The 12,907-nt window shown below is 43.7% G+C and overlaps 1 protein-coding gene across 16 annotated transcripts in view; it reads left to right on the top strand.

Annotated features, from left to right (window-relative positions):
* Positions 1–12,907, top strand: part of PCDH15 (protocadherin related 15) — a 635,072-nt gene that overhangs the window by 438,516 nt on the left and 183,649 nt on the right. For all 16 annotated transcript variants that reach the window (XR_005257309.1, XR_005257310.1, XR_005257316.1 and 13 more), the window contains 3 exons: positions 7,210–7,329; positions 8,818–8,928; positions 11,573–11,743. Coding sequence is in view for 4 of the 16 variants with exons in the window: in XM_038140145.1 (XP_037996073.1) it covers positions 7,210–7,329; positions 8,818–8,928; positions 11,573–11,743 (402 nt within the window). In the remaining 12 variants the exon portion in view is untranslated. The remainder of the gene's footprint in view (positions 1–7,209; positions 7,330–8,817; positions 8,929–11,572; positions 11,744–12,907) is intronic.

Genomic DNA, 12,907 nt, shown 5'->3' with positions numbered 1-12,907 from the left:
AAAATAAATTATATTAAATATGCAGCCGGGTGGGGTTTGGTTTGTGAGGTGGGAGTCTGTGAAAGAGCATGACTGCTTTGATTTTAATAGATTTGATTTGAAGAGATTTCCTATTTTGTTGTGTTTGGGAGATTCAGGTTTTCATCATGTCCTTGTGTTGTCTCTGGTCTCCATGACCACACATGTGCCCTGGGAAAGGGTAGGCCATTGATGAGTTGAGGCCTAATTAACCCAAAAGTGTGGAGGAAAAACCCTCCAAAACCACACATTATATTGGACCTGCAACTGAGATAAGGATAAACAAGGTTTTTCAAACTTCCTGGTTTTAAATTAAAAAGCATTTCCCTTCAGACACATTTTTGGAACTCCAGCTGCACGTGTGACTTCCCATTGGAATCTGGGAGCACTGGGAAAGTCCTCCATGGGCTTGTCCATGGCTTTTCACTTTAGCTTTCATGTGGCCATGGAATTTCTCTGTTTCTACAGACCCAGTGCAGGACTGTTTCTGGTCCTGAGTGAAGGCAACATCAGCACAAGCCTGAAGTGCCTGTGTGGGTTGTGCTGCAGGGCCCAGATCACTTCCAAAACCTGCATCACTTCTGCAGTGAAACCAAAGACAGGCAGTATGGCTATGCTAAGAAAACAAGGATTTCCATAATTAGGGAGAAGTCCAAAAGGCAGAGTGCAAAATGCACCATTCAAAATTTTTTGTGTTCAGAAATTGAGCAACGTTCTGAGGACACCAAGCATTTGTTGGAATTATTGCTGGGCAAAACACACTGTTGCTCTTTCCACCAGCTGCACCCTGATTTAATTAAGTTCTTCTTTTCATTTTATCACTGTTCCATGGATAACATCTGACATGGCACCACTCTGCCCTTGAGCAGCACCCTGTGAGTTCATGCTCTCATTAATTAATTAACAAAAAAATAATTCACAAAGCATCTCAGACTCTCTCAAAGGTTTTAATGAGTGATTAAATGTTTTAATGCTCATTTATTCTGCTCATAATTGGTGCTGCCTCTGGTGAATTTAGCAACAGGAATGCACTGGGACAAGGTTTGTGGTTAATTTTTGCTTCTGTTTTCTGGTTGCTTGTAAACCAAAAAAGTACAGAAATTTCTCTTACATAAGGAACATAAAACAACTCAAAGAAGGAGTACATTTTATTGTATTTTGGAGAAATTGAATGGTTTCCATGTCAAGTTGTCTTTATATTTGAACTGTCCTCAACATATTAAGATGTGTTTGTCAGAGAAGCTGAGGGTAGTTGTAAATAGCACCATAAATCCTGGTTTCACCCGTGGTTTCCATTTGAACAGAAAAAGACATGGTTTAAAATTAAGCCTGGATTTTTCCAGGAGCCTTAGAATGAGATGGATGTGGCAGAGTAGTGTCTGTGTTTAGTTTTACACCAACAGGAGTCTTGATTTCTATACTTGATGGGAATCACTCTGTTGTGAGTTAGAATAAAAGCTCCCCTAGTCCAGGGTGTTTGCTTTGCCCACGTCCTGGCAGATGCTCAAGGAAAAGCACAAGGATTGAGAAGAATGCAGTGGTGTTTCCCTAATGAGTTACCTGTGAAATCCTGTGTGGAGCAGCTCCAGACCAATTTTGTCTTTCCCAGTTGCTCATGGACGTGGATATGGTGTCCCCTCCTTTCCTTCCTTACTCCAGGTGTTTTGTAGCCTTGTTTTCCAGCATGTTTTGTCTTGTGCCATAATTCCTCACTCTACTGCTTCGGCTGTCTTCACCTGGACCCTCAGAACCCTGACACATCTCAAGACATAAAGAGTGTCTCTGGAATATTCTGCCTACTGTCCAGCAATCCTTAGGGATTTAAGCGTTTCCTTCCATCATTCCCACACTTGTACTTGTAGAAGACCCATGGGTAAAGGTGATCCTGAATTAAAATGTGCAGAGAAATTCATGTGAGTGGTTTGAAAACGTGGCTTTTCAGCTAAGAGTCAAAATCTTCATTACCTGTTTATTGAGGAATACTTTTTTTGTCAGGATTTTAATTCTTCTGTTAAAAGCATGGATTTGTCACATGGAGCTGGGCTTGTCCTAGTCAGTATTGATCGAGGCTGGAATGTTCTTTGGATGAGGTGGCTTAGCTGGGAATGGCGGTGCTGGGATCCACATTAAGTTACAAATAAAACCGATTTTTTTTAAAGCCTTAGTTGAAAACAGATTTTCTGTTTCCCCACCATTTTGGAGCCAGTTTTCATTTTCCCTTCCTGGTGCTTTTACAAGTCCAAGCATCTCAGCCAACTCCAACTGCTCTCCAAAGCGTCAGGAATCTCCACATGGAAGTAAAAGCAAGTGAAGGTTGATGTCACCATTTTTATGATAATGAGAAATCCTCTGCAGAGTTATTCCCTTGGGTTTTTGCGTGACATATTTTTATTTATATGAAAATATCCCGTTGTTATTCAGTTAGGAAAAATTCCTGACAGTGACATTAGCCTGGGGCTAAATTTGACCATATTGGTGACTTGAAGATTTGAGTTATTACCATATTAAACCCAAGTTCTGCAGCTAAGTTAAAATTCAGAAGAATTATGCAGCTCAGTTAATATTCCACAGGCAAATATATGGCATTGCCACAAGGGGTTTAAATTTATGGAGCCTAATACAGGGATTAGGAAGTAAAATCTTGTACTGCTGGGGCCCAGTGGTGGTGTCTGTGTTTTGTGTTCAACACAGCTTATCTGATCATTTTTATCTGAGCTAAATACAGCTCCAGTTTTGCATTGCCTAGGTTTTATAAAAATGACTTTCTTTGCTCTTAGTTTTTCACTTTCCTGAGTCCTACAGGGCAAGTCAGGAGTGTTTAATAGCAGGTTCTGTTTGGAAGTAGAGGTGGAGCCCCTAGAACACTGTTGAAGTCAGTATTTATTAAATGCATTTAACCTTAGAGCTGATTGTAACCCAAAATTTTGGGGTTGGTTCATTTATTTAGTTTGGGGCTTTTTTTTTATTTTCCTCCTTTAATTTAGCAGAGATATGAATCCGTGGCAAAATAAGAGCCTTTCTTGAACTTCAGTCATCTCAAAACTTTGGGTTTGGGCTGTTGAGAATTAGAACTTGTGCTGAATTTTCATTTCTTGTGGTGTAATTATTCCTGTCTTTTTCCTTGTGGTATTGAAATAATTAATCTCTGCAGGTAGACATCATCAAAAGAGCGTTAGCTCAGAATGATTAACTGTAAATCTGGCTTTGCTCTGCTCTTTGGGGCCACTCTGAAAAATTATTCATTTTTAACTTTGTAAATAGGCAATAATAGGGAAATTCATTTTCCAAATGTTTTATGGAAGAGCTGTATGCTTCTGTCTGCATCTCGACTTCTAATAGCCATTAATCACTGAAGGAAGTTTCTAAGTGTTACAGCTGTAGAGGAAGATTTATTGTGTGCATCTCCTCTCTATTTGTTTAATTGCATTCTTTTTGGAATCCTCCTTGTTTCGTGTCATCATGATTCTTTTCCACTGGATTGAGTTCCCACGGAGATGATTATCCTCAGGCTGTCGCTGACACTCCTGGAATTCTTTCTTTGCAATCCCTGAAGTTTTGTTTTCATAAGATAAAACACTTTGATGGTTAAACCCTTTGATGCACAACTTCAAGCCCTTTACCGAGGACATACCAAAGGTTCCTGTGGAGAAACAAAATTCCACTCTTTAGTGAAGGAATTTTTCCCAATATCCAAGCTGAGCCTGCCCTGGCCCAGCTTGAGGCCATTTCCCCTTGTCCTGTCCCTGTTCCCTGGCAGCACAGCCCGACCCCCCCTGAGCCTCCTTTTCTTCAGGCTGAAGTTGTATTTTATTAGGGGAACTGAGTTCCTCCTTGTTATTCCAACAAGAAAGTGATAGCAGTCTCTCAGAAATCCCTGACAAATTGTGGGAAAATCTATAATGGCTGGCTAATGTTAAATATCATAGTAAAAATCAGCATGATGCTGAGATCTCTGTGTAAAAAGTTTGTGAGGCTTGGAGTGCTGAGGGCCTCTCCCACGTGATAGGAAGTGGATTTGAAGTATTGAGTTAAGAGCTCATCTAAATTTTTCTAAAGGCTGCAGAAATCTCTAATGTGAGATCTTGAACAGGTTGAAAACCCAAGAATCATGGAATATCCTGAGCTGGGAGGGACCCACCAGGATCATACACTCTAGCCCCTGGCACTGCACAGACACCCCAAAAATCCCACCCTGTGCATCCCTGAGAGCATTGTCCAAACGCTGCTGGAGCTCTGTCATGAAGGAGTGGAGAGTTTTGATTTTTTTCCCAGTGTTCTTTTCTAGTATCATTTATTTTGCAGGAAAGAAAACATAGATAAAATTGAAACGTGCGTGTCCTGAAGGTCTGCACATCTGCAGTCAGTTATTCTGGGTGTAATGCATCAAATGCAAGACTTTAGCTTTTGACTTTTACTGTTAGAGCGTGGAATTGGAGTTCTGGTGTTTACTGATGTGTCATTTTTGCAACTGTCTCCTTTGTTATCACTTATTAATGTGCTTTACGGTGCTGGAGCCTTTTTATGTTGGCCACTATTTATCTGCACGCTGTCAGAAAGGGCTGGTGGGAGCTATGCCAGCAGCTCTAGGGTGTCTGTCATCTTCTGGGCTGCTTGGATGTGACACCTTTTTTTCAATATTTAATAGCGTTACATATATGGGGTTTTATTTGTTTTTTTTTGTTTGTTTGTTTTTGGTTTTTTTTAATACGGGACACCATCTGCAGTACAGTGTCCAGCGCTGGGATCCCCAACACAAGGAAGGTGTGGATCTGTTGGAATGAGTCCAGAGGAGGCCATGAAGGGGCTGGAGCCCCTCTGCTCTGGAGAGAGCAGGAAGGGCTCACCTGGAGAGGAGAAGGCTCCAGGGAGAGCTCAGAGCCCCTGCCAGGGCCTAAAGGGGCTCCAGGAGAGCCGGAGAGGGACTGGAGATGAAGAGACAGGACACAGGGAATGGCTTTCCAGTGCCAGAGGGCAGGGATGGATGGGATATTGAGAATTAGGAATGCTCCCTGGGAGGGTGGGCAGGCCCTGGCACAGGGTGCCCAGAGCAGCTGTGGCTGCCCCTGGATCCCTGGCAGTGCCCAAGGACAGGTTGGACAGGGCTTGGAGCCACCTGGAATAGTGGAAGGTGTCCCTGCCCATGAAAGGGATTGGGATTAGATGATTTTGATGTCTTTTCCAACCCAAACCAGTCTGGCATTCTACATGTCTGATGTCTCCAGAGCTGCTCCTCTCAGATCCATCTGGGAGCACCAGGACTTTATCCTGTTGGGCCAGCAGAAACCTGGGAGATTTCCATCACATACCACCCCATGTCCAGCCAGCACAGTGCCTGCCTCTTCCCACCAACAGGACCTTTGTTTAAACAGGGATTAACTGGTCAAACTGTCTTATTTCTAGTTGCAGGGTGTCAATGCCTGGACAGGGCCTGAGGAGTCTCTGTGAGGAGAGGTGGGAGCTGCCCTGGGCTGAGGCATCCACAGGCTCCAGCACTGGGCACATCCCAGCCCTCAGCCAGCCCCATGGCACCTCAGGAAAACTGGGTTAAGAGAGGGGGAAAGGGGGTCAAGAGAGGGGAAAATGGGTTAAGAGAGGGGAAAATGCCATGTGGCAGTGAGGAGTGAGGAGAGAACGGTGAGGAGGAGCTGGGACCTAAGGAGTGATGCTTAGCCTGGGATAGGGGACAGTGCTGGTTTGTGTCCCTCTGTCCCCATCCCTGTGTATTTTTTGCTGGCAGGATGTTTAATCAATATTCCCCATGGCTTCTGTCCTATCTGGTAGCGCAGGACAGAGGCCACCCAGGCAGTGGGTGCCTGGTCTCCCTCTTTTCCCTCAAGAACACGGGATTTTCCTCTCCTGAGCTGTTGAGGAGGCAGCAAGGGGGTGCCTGAGTGGATGTCAAGGAGCAGCCCATCTCCCCAGTGGTGGGAAAACCTCTGCAAACAATCCTGGAACTTTTCCCAGCTGGTTTTTAGGTTACTTTGGTTTTCTGTCCTCTTCTCCCCCACACATCCCAACCATTAGGGCAGAGTCAACTTCCTACTCCCACGTGTGACACTTCTGCTGCCTGTTGTAGGAGTAAATAAGCCAAGTTAGTAGCAAAAATGAACATAAAGAGTTGTGGTGTAAGTGTGTATAGTGGTGATATTATAAATTAAGCCCCACTTGTTTTACTGTAAAAAGGCTTCGAATTGGTGGGTTTTATTTCAAAGATTCAGTATTGTCAGCCCTGAAAATGTTTCCCAGAGAACTCTGCCAACCATTACACCCTTAATTAGCAGCTTTATAAATAAAACAGGAACTATGAGTGCAGGAGGAAATGGGGAGTTAAGCGTTTGCTTTATTGTGAGCACTACAAAACAGGAACGTGAAATAACATCCACATCTGCACCAAATGCTGGAATGACTCTGTCCTTTGCCTATTGCTCTTCTTCCAACATCTCAAACCTTTTCAGGCCCTCTAGGTTTAAATATGTGCAGCAACTTCGTGTAAGTTCTGGAGGAAAGAAGAGGGGCCAGTGGGACTCTGGGAATTGAAGGGTCACAAATCTGGGGGTGATGAGAGCACCAGGGAGCAAGGGTTGTGCTGAATCCACAAGTGTTTGTTCATTTGTTTTCCCCTTTCAGGTTGATTACTTGCAAAGTTTCCTGAATATTTAAATTCAGAAACGATGACTCCCAAGAAATCTTCTGTCTTTGCTCTCAATGGGCCTTGATTTCATGCTATTTATCTGCGCGAGGATAATTATAAATTGATTCATTTTCAAAACACCATTTAATGGGTATTCAATTGCTGCCAACGCAATATTGGAGCAACAGCATCACTCCTGTGTTTGCTCAAAGCCATGGAGCTCTATGGGTGTTTGTGTTTGCATGTAACAATATTAATCTGGCTCTGTTCACGTTGCTATGAAGATGCTGTCAAATAAGCTCTGTTTACATTTGCAGCTCATCCTTGTTTTCCTTCCTGAGTCTGAAAAATGAGCTTTTATTGGGTTTAATCTATATTTATTTCACGGGTTCTTTCAGGTTTAAAGAGTGTTTTTCTTATTTTTGTCTCTGTTTTTTTTTTTTAAAAAAAGATGAAATTCTCTCTTGATGCTTAATAGACCAGAGCGAGGGGGAAAAATAAGGTTTAAATTTACTTTAAAACCTCAAAGTTTTAATAGAGATCTCTTGCTGTTCTTGCAGTTAACTCCAGTTGGAACAACCATCTTTACAGGATTTTCTGGAAACAATGGTGCTATTGACATTGATGATGGTCCCAATGGCCAGATAGAATATGTCATCCAGTATAATCCTAATGACAAGGTACAGCCATTCTGGCTTTTTCCCCCTCCATTTATATTTATATTTATATTTATATTTATATTTATATTTATATTTATATTTATATTTATATTTATATTTATATTTATTTATATTTTTATAATGTGAAGCAGCAAAGGAACAAGAGGTTGCTGTTGAGCATAAAGAAATGTTTTCCTTCATATCAAGTATCCTCTCTGCCCATGAGCTCTGTAACCACAGATGAATTTACCTTCCCTCTCATTGCCTCGCTGTCAGCAGCTGGATCATTTCACTTTCAGTAATGCCCAGAGAAGTTGTGTCTATCCCATCCCTGGAAGTGTCCAAGGCCAGGCTGGCCATTGAGGCTTGGAGGAACCTGGAATAGTGGAAGGTGTCCCTGCCCATGGCAGGGGTAGGACTGGATGTGCTTTAAGATCTCTTCCAACCCAAATTATTCTGGGATTCCATTAATTCTGTTTTGCCTCAGTATAAATTCCCTCGTTGATTTTTTCCCCCCCTTGGTGAGAACTAGGAATATTTTATCCTGAAAGATGAGTGCCAAATGCAGACTATGTCCAATTATTTATCAGTCTGGGATGCACTTCTCAATCCTGTTTTCCTGCCCACCATGGATTCCCCATGCTGCATGGGGAAATTAACACTAATTCTCATTTATTTGCTGAAAAAAACCCCTTCAATTTTAGGAGTTATTTAGTCTCTTCAAGGAAAAGAGCCTTATTGTGTGATGTAAAGAAACAACATTCCTGTGTGCCTCTGCTGTGTCTGGAATCTTGTATTGCTGTTGCTGCCTGTTCAAAATACTTAAATATTAACTAACTTCGATACCGAGAGATTGAGGCATGGAAAGATGGGGGTTTTTTTAATCAGGTTAATTTGGTGATGAAATTGCAATTGGATATCAGGTCAGAAATTTGTGCCCTCCTGCCAGTTGTTGCCCCAGCTTTGTCACCTGAGTCTGTGGAAGCAAATACACGGAACAAATTGTATTTCACCCGATTTAACATCTGCATTTACCCTGAAATGCGGATTTCCTCGGATAGGAATGTATGCATGAACTGGCACCTAAATGTTGATGTTCTCTGCTTGTTTAGCACTTCATTGCCCTCATGAAAGGCAGAATAAAGAGCAGATAAGAACAATGATGTGGATTTCTTATCTCTGCTGCCTGAGCACTTGATTTGAATGCACCACTGCAAATTGAGGATGGCAAAGGGGAAAGAAGCAGATCGGTCAGACTTTTGTGGTTGGAAGTAGTAACAGATAGGTAAAGAATCCAGGAGAATTCTGTTCTGTATGGATTAATTCTTGGGGGGTTCTTCAGGAGGGAATTGGGTGGGGAGGAAACATAGAAGGCTTTATAATCTCTGATGTGAGGAGCAGATGCAGCCTTGGAATGGCAGCCAAAGGATCATCCCATTGTGGCCCAGCTACAACACATCTGAACTTTGAGGCATGTTCAATGTTTTTGTGTTGTTTTCTCATTTGCAGACTTCCAACAGGACCTTTGATATTCCTCTCACTTTGTCCGGAGCAGTAGTTCTGAGGGAAAGACTAAATTATGAAGAAAAGACTCGTTATTTTGTCATTGTTCAAGCAAATGTGAGTATAAATCTCCTGAAGGCCGTTTATGCCCCTGATTTAGGTGCGAGTTTAGTTTCCTTCCCAAGGAACAGCAGAGCTTTGCTGAAATACCAGCTCTGATAAATCCTCTTCTGCTGAAGATCTAATTTAAGATTTATCCAGGCTGTTGAAAGCTCAGGCATATTATTACTGCTTAAAAAAGCTTGCTCAATGTGTGACAAGCCAACCTTTTTGGCACAAGGAGCAACTTGCAAATGTGCAGTGCAGCCCATGCAGAAAAGTGCAGCCTCATGGCACTAAATGTCCCATTTTCCAACAAATCTGGCGAGGCTAATTGTCACTCAGATGAGTTTAATGGACACAATTTCATTGTATTCTTCAGGTTGGAAATGCATTTTATTATAAAGAGATGATGTTTCCTTCAAGTCATACCACAAGTGTACAGGGAGGTTTTTCCAGAGTGCCTGGCAGTGGATAACTGAGAAGAAGAGTGATGTGTAAACTGTATCTCAGATATCTGTCATCAGAGTGGGTTTTTGATGCCCTTGAGGGCTGTGAAAGGTTTTCTCCCTTTTTTGTCCTTTTGATAACAACTGAAATGAAAACTTCTCTTCTGTTGTTCATGGTGATACATCGTTGTTCATGGGAAATGATATTTGCTCTGAAGCAACAGGAGATCCTGAATCCACACCTCCACATTCCTGTCGTCTCTCTAACACGGAAGTGCAGATGCGTTTTGCAATCTCCTTTCTTATTTATTTGGTGGCATGTTCAGCATTCTGCCAGCAGAAGTCAGGGCCCAAGGGTGGCTCAATGCTCCTTGCCCCTGTGCCCCTGAGCTCAGGTGAGAGCTCACCTGCAGAGCTGCCCCAGCCCTGGGGCTAGCACAGGAGGGGCCTGGAGCTGCTGCAGAGAGCCCAGGGGAGGCACCAGCATGAGCAGAGGCATGGAGCAGCTCTGCTGGGAGGAAAGGCTGGCACAGCTGGGATTGTTCAGCTTTGGGGTGACCGTGACCTCACTGTGGCCTTGCAGGGCCTGAAGGAGCTGGCAAGAAGGATGGAGGGAGACTTTTCCAAGGGTGGAGTACCAGGACAAGGGGAAATGGCTTCAAACTGACAGAAAGCAACATTATATGGGATATTGGGAGGGAATTCCTTCCTTGTGAAGGTGGAAAGGCCCTGGCACAGGGTGCCCAGAGATGCTGTGGCTGCCCCTGGATCCCTGGAAGTGTTGAAGGAACACAGCTGAGGGCCCCTCTCAGCTGGGGCTCCTCTCCAGCCTGAGCAGCCCCAGCTCCCTCAGCCTTCCCTGGGCACCCAGATGCTCCAGGCCCTTGCTCAGCTCCAGCAGCTCCTGGCCCTGCTGGCCTCAGCATCCAGAGCTGGCCACAGCACTCCAGAGCTGCCTCCAGGGCTGCCCATAGGGCCACCATCCCTCCCTGACCTGCTGCCAGTGCTCCAAGTGCTGCCCATTCAGCTCCAAGTGATGGGAAAAGCCATAAAGCACGGCCCATCCCTGGCAGTGTCCGAGGCCAGGTTGAACTTTGGGGCTTGGAGAAGCCTGGGACAGTGGAAGGTGTCCCTGCCCATGGCAGGGGTGGCACTGGATGGGCTTTGAGGTCCCTCCCATCCCAAACCATCCTGGGACTCTGTAACCCCACAGGCTGCAGTGAGTTGTCTCTGGTGTGTACTGTGCAATCACATTCCTCTGATTACACTATCAGTGCTTTGTTGTCCTTGCATCCCGAAGATACTGCTGGAAATTAATTACTCTCTATCTGCTTTGATCCAGAATTGCTCAGAGGCACTTTCTGAAGGAATGGTTTAGTTGATGATGAAAGCTGCTCCATGTAGCTGGGATTGTTTTTCATCACTGACCGTGAAGAAAGCTGAATGCAGAAATTCCCATATTTGCTCTTAATGTGAAGCTGGTGCAAGAACTGAGTGGACTGCAAAATAGGAAAAAAAAATTTATTTCCATATTCTATCCAATTTAGAGCAATGGCCTCCTCATCTTACAGAGATGATGTTATTCAACAGCATAAATTAAAAAAAGACATTTAAAAATTGCTTTTTTTATTTCAGTGTTACAATAGGATAGGAGGGCAAGATGTAATTCATGCCACATATTCGCCCCCCCCAAGATTTTAATTCTGCAAAGGAAAGCTCATGCAGCAGTTCCTCTGTGAAAATGGGAATATTTTTGAGTATTTTAAACAAAATATTACCTAGTCACGATGTTTCTTCACTAAAGGAAGAAAGAAGACTTGAACTGTTGCTAATGTGTACTTTGGGTATAACCACAACAATTTCTGATTATAAATAAGGCGCATGGCCTTTTTATGTTCTACAAACACGCTGCATTATTGTAGTTTTAGTTCTGTGGTTTTCCCAAGCTGTATCATTTCTGAGCTCTAGATGTCTTGCAGTATTGCTTCAATTTTTCCCCTAATTTTACTTGTGAGCCTTTCAGGCTGCAGCTCTGAGGCTGAAGTTCCTGTAATTACTCCTAGAACATGGATAATTCTGACGCTTATATGTTTTATCCTCAGCCTTGCTTAAAACCTTTGGGGTGGTTCTTTTTAGGAGATTTTTAGGAGGTTTTTTTCCAGGAGGTTCTGAGTTCAGGAAGTCTCACCAGATGGGCCTGGTTTGCTCCACAGGACCGAGCCCAAAACCTGAATGAGCGGAGGACGAGCACAACCACCCTGACCGTGGACGTGCTCGACGGGGACGATTTGGGACCAATGTTCCTTCCCTGCGTGCTGGTGAACAACACCCGGGACTGCAGACCCCTCACCTACCAAGCCAGCCTGCCAGAGCTGACAGAGCCTGTAAGTCCTCTGGGATTTTCCCAGGTTTTATCTGTTTGCCTGTCATCTGTTCCTGTGAGCTACAAGGTCATCTGTGCTTGATGGTGTGTTTTGTGTGCTAAGCAAGACGAAGGCAAGGTAAGATGCATGTGGGGATGATGGTGAAATTCCAGCTTGGATCCAGTGCCAGACTGCTCGTCGGCAGCAAGGGCTGAGTCTTGCAGAAATTTGGTACATTTTGGAATTGATTTTCCTGATCTGTCCGTGTTTTGCTCTCAAAATATCCCCAGGAAGCACTTTTGGGAGGGTACTTGATGTTATTCCATTGAGGGTTAATACAACCTGTAGGAGAAAGATTTTTGGGAAGAGGAAGCATTAGTCACTGACCCGTGAAAGGATTTTTGTTGCAATTATCAGGTTTTGACCAAGAGGCAATGAAGAGCAATGGGGGTTTATCCCATGTAGGTCCTTGTGCTAAGTCTGTCAGTTAATCCATCCATGGGGTTGGGAAAAGGTGAGTGTAAGGCTCATTTCACACTCCATGCACACATGAATCCCAAAATGAGGTGATAACTTTTTCATTTCTTCTTGCAACTTGGTGCCAACTGCCATTCCTTACAGCAGAGCTGCTGCTTGGAGATCTGCACCTCTGGTGGGAGGAACAGAAACAGGGATTGCTGAACTAATATTGATATGTGACCTTTGATTCATATAATTAAGAATAAAAAAAAAGCAGAACCAATCGAATCACCAGGTATTGCCCCACCTGATTAACTCTGACATGAAGGTGACATTAAAATAATGTTAAGCTTTGGCATTAAGCTTTGTGACTTTGGTTGCTCGTCACAGCACACACTCTGTGTCCTGCTGCCTCCAGCCAAGGGCAGGTTGAGGTTGGAAGTTGTCGTGGTTTGAAAGACAGGTGTGTGTGCTAAGGAAGGCAGGAGCCTCCCCTGAAATGGAAAATGTAAACCCCCTCCCTCCAAATTATTATAATTCTGAAATTAAGGGGCTCTCAGGCAAAGATATGGGAGCAGGAATAACAGTTCTTTATTAGGGAAGGAAAAAAACAAACAAACAAAAAAACCCAAACCAAAACAAAACAAAAAAAAAACCCAAATCAATGTGGCAATACAGAACAACACTGCCAGAGTCAGAACAGGAGCTGACCCGCTGTGGGTCAGG

This window comes from Motacilla alba, chromosome 6 (genome assembly GCF_015832195.1).
Source record: "Motacilla alba alba isolate MOTALB_02 chromosome 6, Motacilla_alba_V1.0_pri, whole genome shotgun sequence".
NCBI classification, from domain to species: domain Eukaryota; kingdom Metazoa; phylum Chordata; class Aves; order Passeriformes; family Motacillidae; genus Motacilla; species Motacilla alba.
This window is presented reverse-complemented; position numbering and strand designations above follow the sequence as displayed.